We start from the raw sequence: 14,168 nt of genomic DNA on the forward strand, positions 1-14,168 counted from the left end.
ATCATGATTTTTTTTTCTTACACATTCGCCACTTCCTGTGTTAGCAAGGTAGCAGCACTAAGAGCAGAGAACTGAGCCTTAGCGGAAATTATCATTATCATTATTCATTCATATTTATATATATAATACTGATACCAAGAGGATATATGTGTCAGAAGGTGGAGGGAACAAGGAGAAGTGGGAGACCACATTGGAGGTGGAAATATGGAGTGAAAAAGATTTTGAGTGATCGGGGCCTGAACATGCAGGAGGGTGAAAGGCATGCAAGGAATAGTGAATTGGAACGATGTGGTATACCGGGGTCGACGTGCTGTCAATGGATTGAACCAGGGCACGTGAAGCGTCTGAGGTAAACCATGGAAAGTTCTGTGGGGCCTGGATGTGGAAAGGGAGCTGTGGTTTCGGTGCATTATTACATGACAGCTAGAGACTGAGTGTGAACGAATGGGGCCTTTGTTGTCTTTTCCTAGCGCTACCTCGTACACATGAGGGGGGAGGGGGTTGTTATTCCATGTGTGGCGAGGTGGCGATGGGAATAAATAAAGGCAGACAGTATAAATTATGTACATGTGTATACATGTATATGTCTGTGTGTGTATATGTATGTATACACTGAGATGTATATGTATGTATATTTGGGTGTGTGGACGTGTATGTATATACATGTGTATGTGGGTGGGTTGGGCCATTCTTTCGTCTGTTTCCTTGCGCTACCTCGCTAACGCGGGAGACAGCAACAAAGCAAAATAAATAAATAATACTGAGTTGCCATCTCCCGCATTAGTGAAGTAGCACAAGGAAACTGACAAAAGAATGGCCCAACCCACATACACATGAATATACATAAACGCCCACACATGCATGGAAAGTTTTGTGGGACCTGGATGTGGAAAGGGAGCTGTGGTTTCGGTGCATTACACATGACTGCAAGAAGCTGAGTGTGAAAAATGTGGCCTTTGTTGTCTTTTCCTAGTGCTACCTTGTGTGCGCGCGGGGGGAGAGGGGGGTGCTGATTCACGTGTGCGGGGTGGTGACAGAAATGGATGAAGGCAGTAAGTATGAATATGTACATGTGCATATATGTATATGTTTGTGTATGTATATGTATGTATACAAGGAAATGTATTGGTATGTGTATGTGCGTGGGTGGGCGTTTTTATATATATGCATGTGTATGTGGGTGGGTTGGGCCATTCTTTTGTCTGTTTCCTCGAGCTACCTCGATAATGCAGGAGACAGCGACTAAGTATAATATACATAAATATGAATATTATTATTAAAATAATAATAATTGAATATGCATGTATATACATACACATGTATATACATACATGCCCACACATGCGCATATACATACCTATACATTCAACATATACATTTACATACACAGGCATATACATACATACACATGTGCATACTCATACTTGCTGCTTTCATCCAATTCCGTCCCTACCACCAGGGTTCCCACTCTTTAACTGACATAAAACTCAAGGCTTTTTCCAGGATATTTCCAGGATCTGTAAATGTTTTCCAGGATATTTTCTACAGGGTCTTCAGCCCACTTAATCTTAAATGGACTTCAATGGACAAACCATCTGGATAACACTGATCATTGGTTTGTGTTTGTGTTAATTCTAGCGTTAGCTATTTCCTTGCAACATTCATCCGTAACTTCCTCTGAAAATTGTTTCTCTCTTGTTAAAGTTCTTGGTTCCAATTCAATGCTAACTAAACGCTTTGAAAGTAAACATGCGATATTTATAAAAATTTTGCAATCTTTGAATGTATTTTTTTTTTTTCTTGTCGCTGTCTCCCGCGTTTGCGAGGTAGCGCAAGGAAACAGACGAAAGAAATGGCCCAACCCACCCCCATACACATGTATATACATACATCCACACACGCAACTATACATACCTACACAGCTTTCCATGGTTTACCCCAGACGCTTAACATGCCCTGATTCAATCCACTGACAGCACGTCAACCCCGGTATACCACATCGATCCAATTCACTCTATTCCTTGCCCTCCTTTCACCCTCCTGCATGTTCAGGCCCCGATCACACAAAATCTTTTTCACTCCATCTTTCCACCTCCAATTTGGTCTCCCTCTTCTCCTCGTTCCCTCCACCTCCGACACATATATCCTCTTGGTCAATCTTTCTTCACTCATTCTCTCCATGTGCCCAAACCATTTCAAAACACCCTCTTCTGCTCTCTCAACCACGCTCTTTTTATTTCCACACATCTCTCTTACCCTTACGTTACTTACTCGATCAAACCACCTCACACCACACATTGTCCTCAAACATCTCATTTCCAGCACATCCATCCTCCTGCGCACAACTCTATCCATGTAATGATATGTAACGATATTGCATTGGGAAAGAAAGACTTTAACCCAATCTGAGTCAATAAGAGTTGAATTGGCAAATGCGAAGCACGTTTTTAAAAAAATTGGCCATCACAATTTCAGTTCGATTCGTACCATACAACTCACCCCACAAAAAAGCTGCAATGTAGCAATAAAGTATATTCAGGGTAAGAAAGCCAGGGATCGAATGAGGCCCAAGGGAAGTAACCTTTCCCTAACTTCTGTTTCAAGGGTTTTTCCCAGACATTTTCAATTTTACGCGTTTTCCAGGCCTTTTCCTGGCTGGGAGCACCTCAAATAAAATTCCCGGGTTTTTCCCATTTTCCCGGTGGCGTGGGAACCCTGTACCACACATGAAAAGGCACCCCCCTCCCCCAGCGCACCTGTGAGGTAGCGCTAAGAGAAGACACCAAAGGCCACATCGTTCACACTTAGTCTCTAGTTGTCATGCGTAATGCACAAAAACCACAGCTCCCTTTCCACATCCAGGCCCCACAAACTTTCCATGGTTTACCCCAGAAGCTTCACATGCCCAGGTTCAATCCACTGACAGCACGTCGACCCTGGTATACCACACCATTCCAATTCACTCTATTCCTTGCATGCCTTTCACCCTCCTGTAACTTCAGGCCCTGATTGCTCAAAATCTTTTTCACTCCAACCTTCCACCTCCAATTTGGTCTACCACTTCTCGTTCCCTCCACCTCTGACACATATATCCTCTTTGTCAATCTTTCCTCACTCATTTTCTCCATGTGACCAAACCATTTCAATACACTCTCCTCTGCTCTCTCAACCACACTCTTTTTATTACCACTCATCTCTTTTACCCTTTCATTACTTACTCGATCAAACCATCTCACACCACATATTGTCTTCAAACATCTCATTTCCAACACCTCCACCCTCCTCCAAACGACCCTATCTATAGCCTATGCCACAACCATATTATATTGTTGGAACCACCATTCCTTCAAACATACCCATTATCATTATTATTATTATTAATACTTTCCATGTATTCCCTAGGTGTCATAGAATGCGACTAAAAGGGAAGGGAGCGAGGGGCTGGAAATTCTCCCCTCCCATTTTTTTTATCTTCCAAAAGAAGGAATAGAGAAGGGGGGTTAAGTGTGGATACTCTCTGTAAGGCTCAGTCCTCTGTTCTTGACGCTACCTCGCTAACACGGGAAATGGCAAATATGTATGAAAAAAAATTATTATCATTATATATCTTTTTATTTACTATACTTTGTTGCTGTCTCCCGGGAATCATTATGCTAGATTGCCGATTCCCACATCCGTAAGGTAGCGCCAGGAAACAGACAAAAAAAGACCCATCCACTCATGAATACATACATGCACATACATATACATCTCAACATATACATATATACACATGTACATATTCATACCTGCTTGCCTTCATCCATTCCCGATGCAACCCCATCCCACAGCAAAGAGCATCACCACCCCTGTGTCAGCAAGGTAGAGCCAGGAAAACAGACAGCAAAAGGCCACATTCATTCACACTCAGTCTCTAGCTGTAATGTGTCCAAAACCACAACTCCTTATCCATATCCAAGCCCTACAGACCTTTCCATGGTTTATCCCAGACATTTCACATGACGTGGTTCAGTCTAATGACAGCACATCGACCCTGATATACCACATGATTCCAATTCACTCTATTCCTTGCACGCCTTTCACCCTCCTGTACGTTCAGGCCCTGATCACTGAAAATCTTTTTCACTCCATCCTTCCAACTCCAATTTGGTCTCCTGCTTCTCCCTATTCTCTCCACCTATGACACGTATATCCTTTTTGTCAACCTTTCCCCACTCATCCATTCCATTTGTCCAAAACATTTCAACACACACTCTTCTGCTCTCTCAACCACACTCTTTTTATTACCACACATCTCTCTTACTCTTACGTTACTTACTCGATCAAACCACCTCACACCACACATTGTCCTCAAACATCTCATTTCCAGCACATCCATCCTCCTGCGCACAACTCTATCCATGTAATGATATGTAACGATATTGCATTGGGAAAGAAAAATACTTTAACCCAATCTGAGTCAATAAGAGTTGAATTGGCAAATGCGAAGCACGTTTTTAAAAAAATTGGCCATCACAATTTCAGTTCGATTCGTACCATACAACTCACCCCACAAAAAAGCTGCAATGTAGCAATAAAGTATATTCAGGGTAAGAAAGCCAGGGATCGAATGAGGCCCAAGGGAAGTAACCTTTCCCTAACTTCTGTTTCAAGGGTTTTTCCCAGACATTTTCAATTTTACGCGTTTTCCAGGCCTTTTCCTGGCTGGAGCACCTCAAATAAAATTCCCGGGTTTTTCCCATTTTCCTTCCCCGGTGGCGTGGGAACCCTGTACCACACATGAAAAGGCACCCCCCTCCCCCAGATCGTTCACACTTAGTCTCTAGTTGTCATGCGTAATGCACAAAAACCACAGCTCCCTTTCCACATCCAGGCCCCACAAACTTTCCATGGTTTACCCCAGAAGCTTCACATGCCCAGGTTCAATCCACTGACAGCACGTCGACCCTGGTATACCACACCATTCCAATTCACTCTATTCCTTGCATGCCTTTCACCCTCCTGTAACTTCAGGCCCTGATTGCTCAAAATCTTTTTCACTCCAACCTTCCACCTCCAATTTGGTCTACCACTTCTCGTTCCCTCCACCTCTGACACATATATCCTCTTTGTCAATCTTTCCTCACTCATTTTCTCCATGTGACCAAACCATTTCAATACACTCTCCTCTGCTCTCTCAACCACACTCTTTTTATTACCACTCATCTCTTTTACCCTTTCATTACTTACTCGATCAAACCATCTCACACCACATATTGTCTTCAAACATCTCATTTCCAACACCTCCACCCTCCTCCAAACGACCCTATCTATAGCCTATGCCACAACCATATTATATTGTTGGAACCACCATTCCTTCAAACATACCCATTATCATTATTATTATTATTAATACTTTCCATGTATTCCCTAGGTGTCATAGAATGCGACTAAAAGGGAAGGGAGCGAGGGGCTGGAAATTCTCCCCTCCCATTTTTTTTATCTTCCAAAAGAAGGAATAGAGAAGGGGGGTTAAGTGTGGATACTCTCTGTAAGGCTCAGTCCTCTGTTCTTGACGCTACCTCGCTAACACGGGAAATGGCAAATATGTATGAAAAAAAATTATTATCATTATATATCTTTTTATTTACTATACTTTGTTGCTGTCTCCCGGGAATCATTATGCTAGATTGCCGATTCCCACATCCGTAAGGTAGCGCCAGGAAACAGACAAAAAAAGACCCATCCACTCATGAATACATACATGCACATACATATACATCTCAACATATACATATATACACATGTACATATTCATACCTGCTTGCCTTCATCCATTCCCGATGCAACCCCATCCCACAGCAAAGAGCATCACCACCCCTGTGTCAGCAAGGTAGAGCCAGGAAAACAGACAGCAAAAGGCCACATTCATTCACACTCAGTCTCTAGCTGTAATGTGTCCAAAACCACAACTCCTTATCCATATCCAAGCCCTACAGACCTTTCCATGGTTTATCCCAGACATTTCACATGACGTGGTTCAGTCTAATGACAGCACATCGACCCTGATATACCACATGATTCCAATTCACTCTATTCCTTGCACGCCTTTCACCCTCCTGTACGTTCAGGCCCTGATCACTGAAAATCTTTTTCACTCCATCCTTCCAACTCCAATTTGGTCTCCTGCTTCTCCCTATTCTCTCCACCTATGACACGTATATCCTTTTTGTCAACCTTTCCCCACTCATCCATTCCATTTGTCCAAAACATTTCAACACACACTCTTCTGCTCTCTCAACCACACTCTTTTTATTACCACACATCTCTCTTACTTTTTCACTGCTTAATCAAACCACCTCACACCACATTTCCTCAAACATTTCATTTCCAACCCTATCTACAAACCATGCTCACAACCATATAATATTGTTGGCACTAATATTCCTTCAAACATACCAGGGTTGATGTGCTGTCAATGGACTGAACCAGGGTATGTGAAACACCTGTGGCCTGGATGTGGATAGGGGAGTTGTGGTTTCAGTTGATTACATATGACAGCAAGAGACTGAGTGTGAATGAATGTGGCCTTTTTTGTCCATTTTCCTGGAGTGACTTCACTAATGCAGGGGGTGGCAGAGCTGTTTCCTGTGGGGCAGGGTTGTACCGGAAATGGATGTTGGCAAGCATGAATATGTACAAGTGTGTATATGTCTGTGTGTGTGTGTATATGTTATGCATGTGTATATTTTTTCTTACGTAAATGTTTGCTGTTCCCTACAAGTAAAGGAGTGCTAAAAACAGATGACAGCTTTACAGACAAAATAGTTTTACCTGTGTTTCACATAAAAAATGTGAGTAATGCAAATCATGTCCTTATCTGCACTTTATAAGATATGTTCCAAAAACCTTATTTACTTTTACAACTTAGTGACCAAGAAATGCAATTAAATTTACAGTTATTCACATTAAGTAATAATTAATGAGCATACTCCATTCAGTTCTAGTCAGTTTTGGATAAACAATGTACAAAATATCTTATGGTTCCATTTCTGTGCTGCTTTACTCCTGAAAACCTAGCAAATGGTGTGTGCTGAGAAACATGATTATAAATCAATCCTAAAATAAGCAACTATAAACTGTATTTTTCAAACTTATGTCAAACATCTGCACCATTCTACAAATTATCTTTTAAATAACCATATGATCTCCATAGATTATTTGTTTCTTTGATTCATTAAACAATGCAAACTTCTCAATCCACATTTCCAAGACCAGATGCATCTAGGAAACATAGCTTATGTACAGTGTTAAGAACCCACAAGAACTCCCACTTCAACCACTTCATATAAATACCTCTATAATGCTAGGGCAAATCCATGAGCAAGATGAAGAAATTATTTAAGATATATCCAACACTGAAACTATTAACAATAATCTTAATGTTTACCTATTTACATGACATGTCAGCTAACAATTTTCACTACAATGAAAAACACTATATAACCCCAAGGTCATCGTGTCTTTTTCTTCATAGCTGCACGAAGTAAAGAATCAAAGTCCATGGCTGCTGGTGAAATTCTAGTTACAGGACCTCCCACTGGTCCACTAACATACTGAGAGTCAGCCTGGGCATCTGTAAAAAAAAGAAAATAAAGAGTAACCAAAGGTACATTTACTTACTTCCTCTATGAGGCTCCTGCAGCACTCAGAAAGCTAGCTGGGTAGAAACCTCTGAAAACACTGCAATAGAGTTGCTCTCTGCTCTCCCAGTTGCCTGTTTAGGGTTAGGCACTAAAGCTAATAGGTGGCAATGGAGTTAGGCTAATAAGTGGTAATGGAGTTCAACAGTTATGGAGACTCTTCTGCCTAGGCCACCCCCTTATGGGAGTGGATATAGCAGAGGATGGAACCATGGAAGCAGAAGTGAGTCACAGGGTGGGAGAGGGGGCGAAGGTTCTGGGAGCGTTGAAAAAGGTGTGGAAGGCGAGAATGTTATATCAAAAAGAAAAAATGGGTATGTTTGAAGGAATAGTGATTCCAACAATGTTATATGGTTGCAAAGCATGGGCTATAGATAAGGTTGTGCGGAGGAAGGTGGACGGAAATAAAATGTTTGAGGACAATATGTGGTGTGTGGTGGTTTGATTGAGTAAGTAATGAGAGGGTAAGAGAAATGTGTGGTAATAAAAAGAGTGTGGTTGAGAGAGCAGAAGAGGGTGTATTGAAATGGTTTGGTCACATGGACAGAATGAGTGAGGAAAGATTGACAGAGGATATGTGTGTCAGAGGTGGAGGAAACGAAGAGAAGTGGTAGACCAAATTGGAGGTGGAGGGATGGAGTGAAAAACATTTTGAGCCAACAGGGCCTGAACATACAGTAGGGTGAAAGGCATGCAAGGAATAGAGTGAATTGGAAGGATGTGGTATACCGGGATCGACGTGCTGTCAATGGATTGAACCAGGGTAGGTGAAGTATCTGGAGTAAACCATGGAGAGTTTTGTGGGACCTGAATGTGGAAAGGGAGCTGTGGTTTCTGTGCATTACACATGACAGCTAGAGACTGAATGTGAACGAATGTGGCCTTTCTTGTCTTTTCCTAGCACTATCTCGCACGTGTGCAATGAGAAGGGGGTGCCATTTCATGTGTGGCGGGGTGGCGGTGGGAATGAATGAAGGCAGCAAGCATGAATATGTATATGTGTATATGTGTACATGTCTGTGTATGTATATGTATATTTTTTATTATCATCATTTTGATTTGTCACTATCTCTGGCGTTAGCGAGGTAGCGCAAGGAAACAGACAAAAGAATGGCCCAACCCACCCACATACACATGTATATACATACACGTCCATACACGCAAATATACATACCTATACATCTCATATATCTGGGAGTGGATCTGGCAGCGGATGGAACCATGGAAGCGGAAGTGGATCATAGGGTGGGGGAGGGGGCGAAAATTCTGGGGGCCTTGAAGAATGTGTGGAAGTCGAGAACATTATCTCGGAAAGCAAAAATGGGTATGTTTGAAGGAATAGTGGTGCCAACAATGTTGTATGGTTGCGAGGCGTGGGCTATGGATAGAGTTGTGCGCAGGAGGATGGATGTGCTGGAAATGAGATGTTTGAGGACAATGTGTGGTGTGAGGTGGTTTGATCGAGTGAGTAACGTAAGGGTAAGAGAGATGTGTGGAAATAAAAAGAGCGTGGTTGAGAGAGCAGAAGAGGGTGTTTTGAAGTGGTTTGGGCACATGGAGAGGATGAGTGAGAAAAGATTGACCAAGAGGATATATGTGTCGGAGGTGGAGGGAACAAGGAGAAGAGGGAGACCAAATTGGAGGTGGAAAGATGGAGTGAAAAAGATTTTGTGTGATCGGGGCCTGAACATGCAGGAGGGTGAAAGGAGGGCAAGGAATAGAGTGAATTGGAGCGATGTGGTATACCGGGGCTGACGTGCTGTCAGTGGATTGAATCAAGGCATGTGAAGCGTCTGGGGTAAACCATGGAAAGCTGTGTAGGTATGTATATTTGCGTGTGTGGACGTATGTATATACATGTGTATGGGGGGGGTTGGGCCATTTCTTTCGTCTGTTTCCTTGCGCTACCTCGCAAACGCGGGAGACAGCGACAAAGTATATAAAAAAAAAAAAAACATCTCAATGTATACATATATATATACACACAGACATATACATATATACACATGTACATAATTCATACTGTCTGCCTTTATTCATTCCCATCGCCACCTCGCCACATATGGTATAACATCATCCTCACCCTTCATGTGTGCGAGGTAGCGCTAGGAAAAGACAACAAAGGCCACATTCATTCACACTCAGTCTCTAGCAGTCATGTAATAATGCACCGAAACCACGGCTCCCTTTCCACATCCAGGCCCCACAGGACTTTCTATGGTTTACCCCAGACGCTTCACATGCCCTGGTTCAATCCATTGACAGCACGTCGACCCCGGCATACCACATCGTTACAATTCACTCTATTCCTTGCACACCTTTCACTCTCCTGCATGTTCAGGCCCCGATCACTCAAAATCTTTTTCAATCCATCTTTCCACCTCCAGTTTGGTCTCCCACTTCTCGTTCCCTCCACCTCTGACACATATATTCTCTTGGTCAATCTTTTCTCACTCATTCTCTCCATGTGACCAAACCACCCTCTTCTGCTCTCTCAAACACACTCTTTTTATTACCACACATCTCTTACCCTATTATCACTTACTCGATCAAACCACCTCACACCACATGTCCTCAAACATCTCATTTCCAGCACATCCACCCTCCTCCGCACAACTCTATCTATAGCCCATGCCTCACAACCATACAACAATGTTGGAACCACTATTCCTTCAAACATACCCATTTTGCTTTCTGAGGTAATATTCTCGACTTCCACACATTCTTCGATGCTCCCAGAACTTTCGCCCCCTCCCCCACTCTATGATTCACTTCTGCTTTCATGGTTCCATCCGCTGCCAAATCCACTCCCATATATCTAAAACACTTCACTTCCTCCAGTTTTTCTCCATTCAACTACTTACTTCCCAACTGACTAGTCCCTCAACCCTACTGTACCTAATAACCTTGCTCTTATTCACATTTACTCTCAGCTTTCTTCTTTCACACACTTTACCAAACTCAGTCACCAGCTTTTTAGAAAAACTGATGGATTTGTAAGTAGCATTTATGGATCTGGAGAAGGCATATGATAGATTTGATAGAGATGCTTTGTGGAAGGCATTAAGAGTATATGGTGTGGGAGGCAAGTTGCTAGAAGCAGTGAAATTTTTACCAAGGATGTAAGGCATGTGCACAAGTAGGAAGAGAGGAAAGTGATTGGTTCCCAGTGAATGTCCATTTGCAGCAGGAGTGCATGTCTCCATGGCTGTTTAATTTGTTTATGGATGGGGTTGTTAGGGAGGTGAGTGCAAGAGTTTTGGAGAGAGGGGCAAGTATGCAATCTGTGTGGATGAGAGGGCCTGGGAAGTGAGTCAGTCGTTATTCACTGATGATACAGCGCTGGTGGCTGATTCTGGTGAGAAACTGCAGAGGTTGGTGACTGAGTTTGGTAAAGTGTGAGAAAGAAGAAAACTGAGAGTAAATGTGAATAAGAGCAAGGTTATTAGGTTCAGTAGGATTGAGGGACAAGTTAACTGGGATGTAAGTTTGAATACAGAAAAACTGGAGGAAGTGAAGTGTTTTAGATATCTGGGAGTGGATTTACCGGCGGATGAAACCATGGAAGCAGAAGTGAGTCACAGGGTAGGGAGGGGGCGAAAGTTCTGGGAATGTTGAAGAATGTGTGGAAGGCAAGAACGTTATCTCGCAGAGCAAAAATGGGTATGTGTGAAGGAATGGTGGCTCCAACAATGCTATATGGATGTGAGGCGTGGGCTATTGATAGGGTTGTGCGGAGGAAGGTGGAAGTGTTGGAAACGAAATGTTTGAGGACAGTATGTGGTGTGAGGTGGTTTGATCAAATAAGTAATGAAAGGGCAAGAGTGATGTGTGGTAATCAAAAGAGTGTGGTTGAGAAAGCAGAAGAGGGTGTATTGAAACGGTTTGGTCACATGGAGACAAAGAGGATATATGTGTCAGAGGTGGAGGGAACAAGGAGAAATGGGAGACCAAATTGGAGGTGGAAGGATGGAGTGAAAAAGATTTTGAGTGACTGGGGCCTGAACATACAAGAAGGTGAAAGGCGTGCAAGGAATAGAGTGAATTGGAACAATGTGGTTTTCCGGGGTTGACCTTGCTGTCAATGGATTGAATTTGGTCTCCCACTTCTCATTCCCTTCACCTCTGACACATATATCCTCTTGGTCAATCTTTCTTCACTCATTCTTTCCATGTGACCAAACCACTTCAATACACCCTCTTCTGCTCTCTCAACCACACTCTTTACATTACCACACATCTCTCTTACCCTAATTACTTACTCGATCAAACCACCTCACACCATATATTGTCCTTAAACATATCATTTCCAACACATCCACCCTCCTCTACATAACTCTATCTATAGCCCAAACCTCGCAACCATATATCATTCATTGTTGGAACCACTATTCCTTCAAACATACCCACTTTTACTTTCCAAGATAACGTTCTCGACTTCCACACATTCTTCAACGCTCCCAGACCTTTGGCCCCCTCCCCCACCCTATGATTCACTTCTGCTTCCATGGTTCCATCTGCTACCAAATCCACTCCCACAAATCTAAAACACTTCATTTCCTCCAGTTTTTCTCCATTCAAACTTACCTCCCAATTGACTTGTCCCTCAACCCTATTGTACCTAATAACCTTGCTCTTATTCACATTTACTCTCAGCTTTCTTCTTTCACACACTTTATCAACGTCAGTCAAAAGCTTCTGCAGTTTCTCACCAGAATCAGCCACCAGCGCTGTATCATCAGCGAACAACAACTGACTCACTTCCCAAGCTCTCTCATCCACAACAGACTGCATACTCGACCCTCTTTCCAAAACTCTTGCATTCACCTCCCAGGGTTCCCACTCTTTTACTGACATAAAATTCAAGGCTTTTTCCAGGATATTTCTAGGATCTGTAAATGTTTTCCAGGATATTTTCTACAGGGTTTTCAGCCCACTTAATCTTAAATGGACTTCAATGGACAAACCATCTGGATAACACTGATCATTAGTTTGTGTTTGTTCTATTGAACACATTTATAACTTAGTTACCATATTATTTCTAATGATTTAGGATTGGACTTGTATTGACAGGACTATCACGAGCTTTCTGTATGAGGCTGGCTTTCAATGCTTTATAAGCCACAAGATGACCAATTTGCATGATGCAGAAATTTTCTGACTCAGCACTGTGACTACGGCCATTTACCTAAAATATTGGAAATCTATAGCATTCAAAGGATTTCCATAAAGATCACCATTATTCTATGTTTGGTAAAAATTCATTTTCATCAACCATACTCTCAATTCTTGATGTTGATAAGTACATGATGCTACTTCTTGGATAATCACAAACTTATGACTCAGAACTTCAACTAGTTTTCAATGGTTAGTGTCTTCCTATTGTACATGTATATCCTATATTCTTTATAAATTATTACTTGGACCATGTACAGCTCAAACCAAATGTGTTAAAAATCCAGAGAAGGATTTTGAATCAATATTGCTGAATAGACTGAAATGGCATTATGGATTAAAAAAAATTCTTGGCAATATGCACAACTTAATTCATGTTCTTCCAATCTGCATACCAAGTTTCATGAATTCGGTTCTTTTGTGATGGACAGATAGGACAAACACAATTGTATTTGCACCCACTTAGTGGGCAAACATAATTCATAACCACAAAGACACAAAGTTTCCTACATGTACTTTGAGCATGCTTATTGCAGATGCACATCATGTATTAAGAAGCCAATGTTTTTCTCTCTTTTTTATACATACACAAAAATTTGGTTGTTCAACTTTTGTCTTTCATTGTTAAAGAATTCAACACTTTAAAAATCATACACTTTACTTCTTAATCATAAATCTTGAGTGCAACTAACTCAAAACAAAAAATAAAACAAATCAACAACAAAAACGTTGGGAAAAAAGACTTTAACCCAATCTGAGTCAATAAGAGTTGACTTGGCAAATGCGAAGCACGTTTTTTAAAAAAATTGGCCATCACGATCATTATTAGCCATTGCTTTCATTACTCCATAACAGATGTGAGCAAGCGCTTTCAAGACCGCGATTTCAGTTCGATTCGTACCACACAACTCGCCCCACAAAAAAGCCGCAATGTAGCAATAAAGTATATTCAGGGTACAAAAGCGAGGGACGAATGAGGCCCAAGGGAAGTAACCTTTTCCTAACCTCCGTTTCAAGGGTTTTTCCCGGACATTTTCAATTTTACGCGTTTTCCATGCCTTTTCCCGGCCAGGAGCACCTCAAATAAAATTCCCGGGTTTTTCTCGTTTTCCTGGTGGCGTGGGAACCCTGACCTCCCTAACAAACCCATCCATAAACAAATCAAATAACCATGGAAACATCACACACCCCTGCCGCAAACATACATTCACTGAGAACCAATCACTTTCCTCTCTTCCTACACGTACACACGCCTTACATCCTCGATAAAAACTTTACACTGCTTCTAACAACTTGCCTCCCACACCATAT

The 14,168-nt window shown here is 42.0% G+C and overlaps 1 protein-coding gene across 3 annotated transcripts in view; it reads right to left on the reverse strand.

Annotated features, from left to right (window-relative positions):
• srl (PGC-1 family member spargel) overlaps positions 1–14,168 on the reverse strand; it is a 115,975-nt gene that overhangs the window by 3,194 nt on the left and 98,613 nt on the right. For 2 of the 3 annotated variants that reach the window (XR_011715494.1, XR_011715493.1), the window contains one exon: positions 7,430–7,615. Coding sequence is in view for 1 of the 3 variants with exons in the window: in XM_071685340.1 (XP_071541441.1) it covers positions 7,494–7,615 (122 nt within the window). In the remaining 2 variants the exon portion in view is untranslated. Of the gene's footprint in view, positions 1–7,114; positions 7,616–14,168 lie in introns of those variants that run through there. The other variant, XM_071685340.1, reaches the window with a different exon arrangement.

Source organism: Panulirus ornatus, chromosome 40 (genome assembly GCF_036320965.1).
Source record: "Panulirus ornatus isolate Po-2019 chromosome 40, ASM3632096v1, whole genome shotgun sequence".
Classification (NCBI taxonomy): Eukaryota; Metazoa; Arthropoda; class Malacostraca; order Decapoda; family Palinuridae; genus Panulirus; species Panulirus ornatus.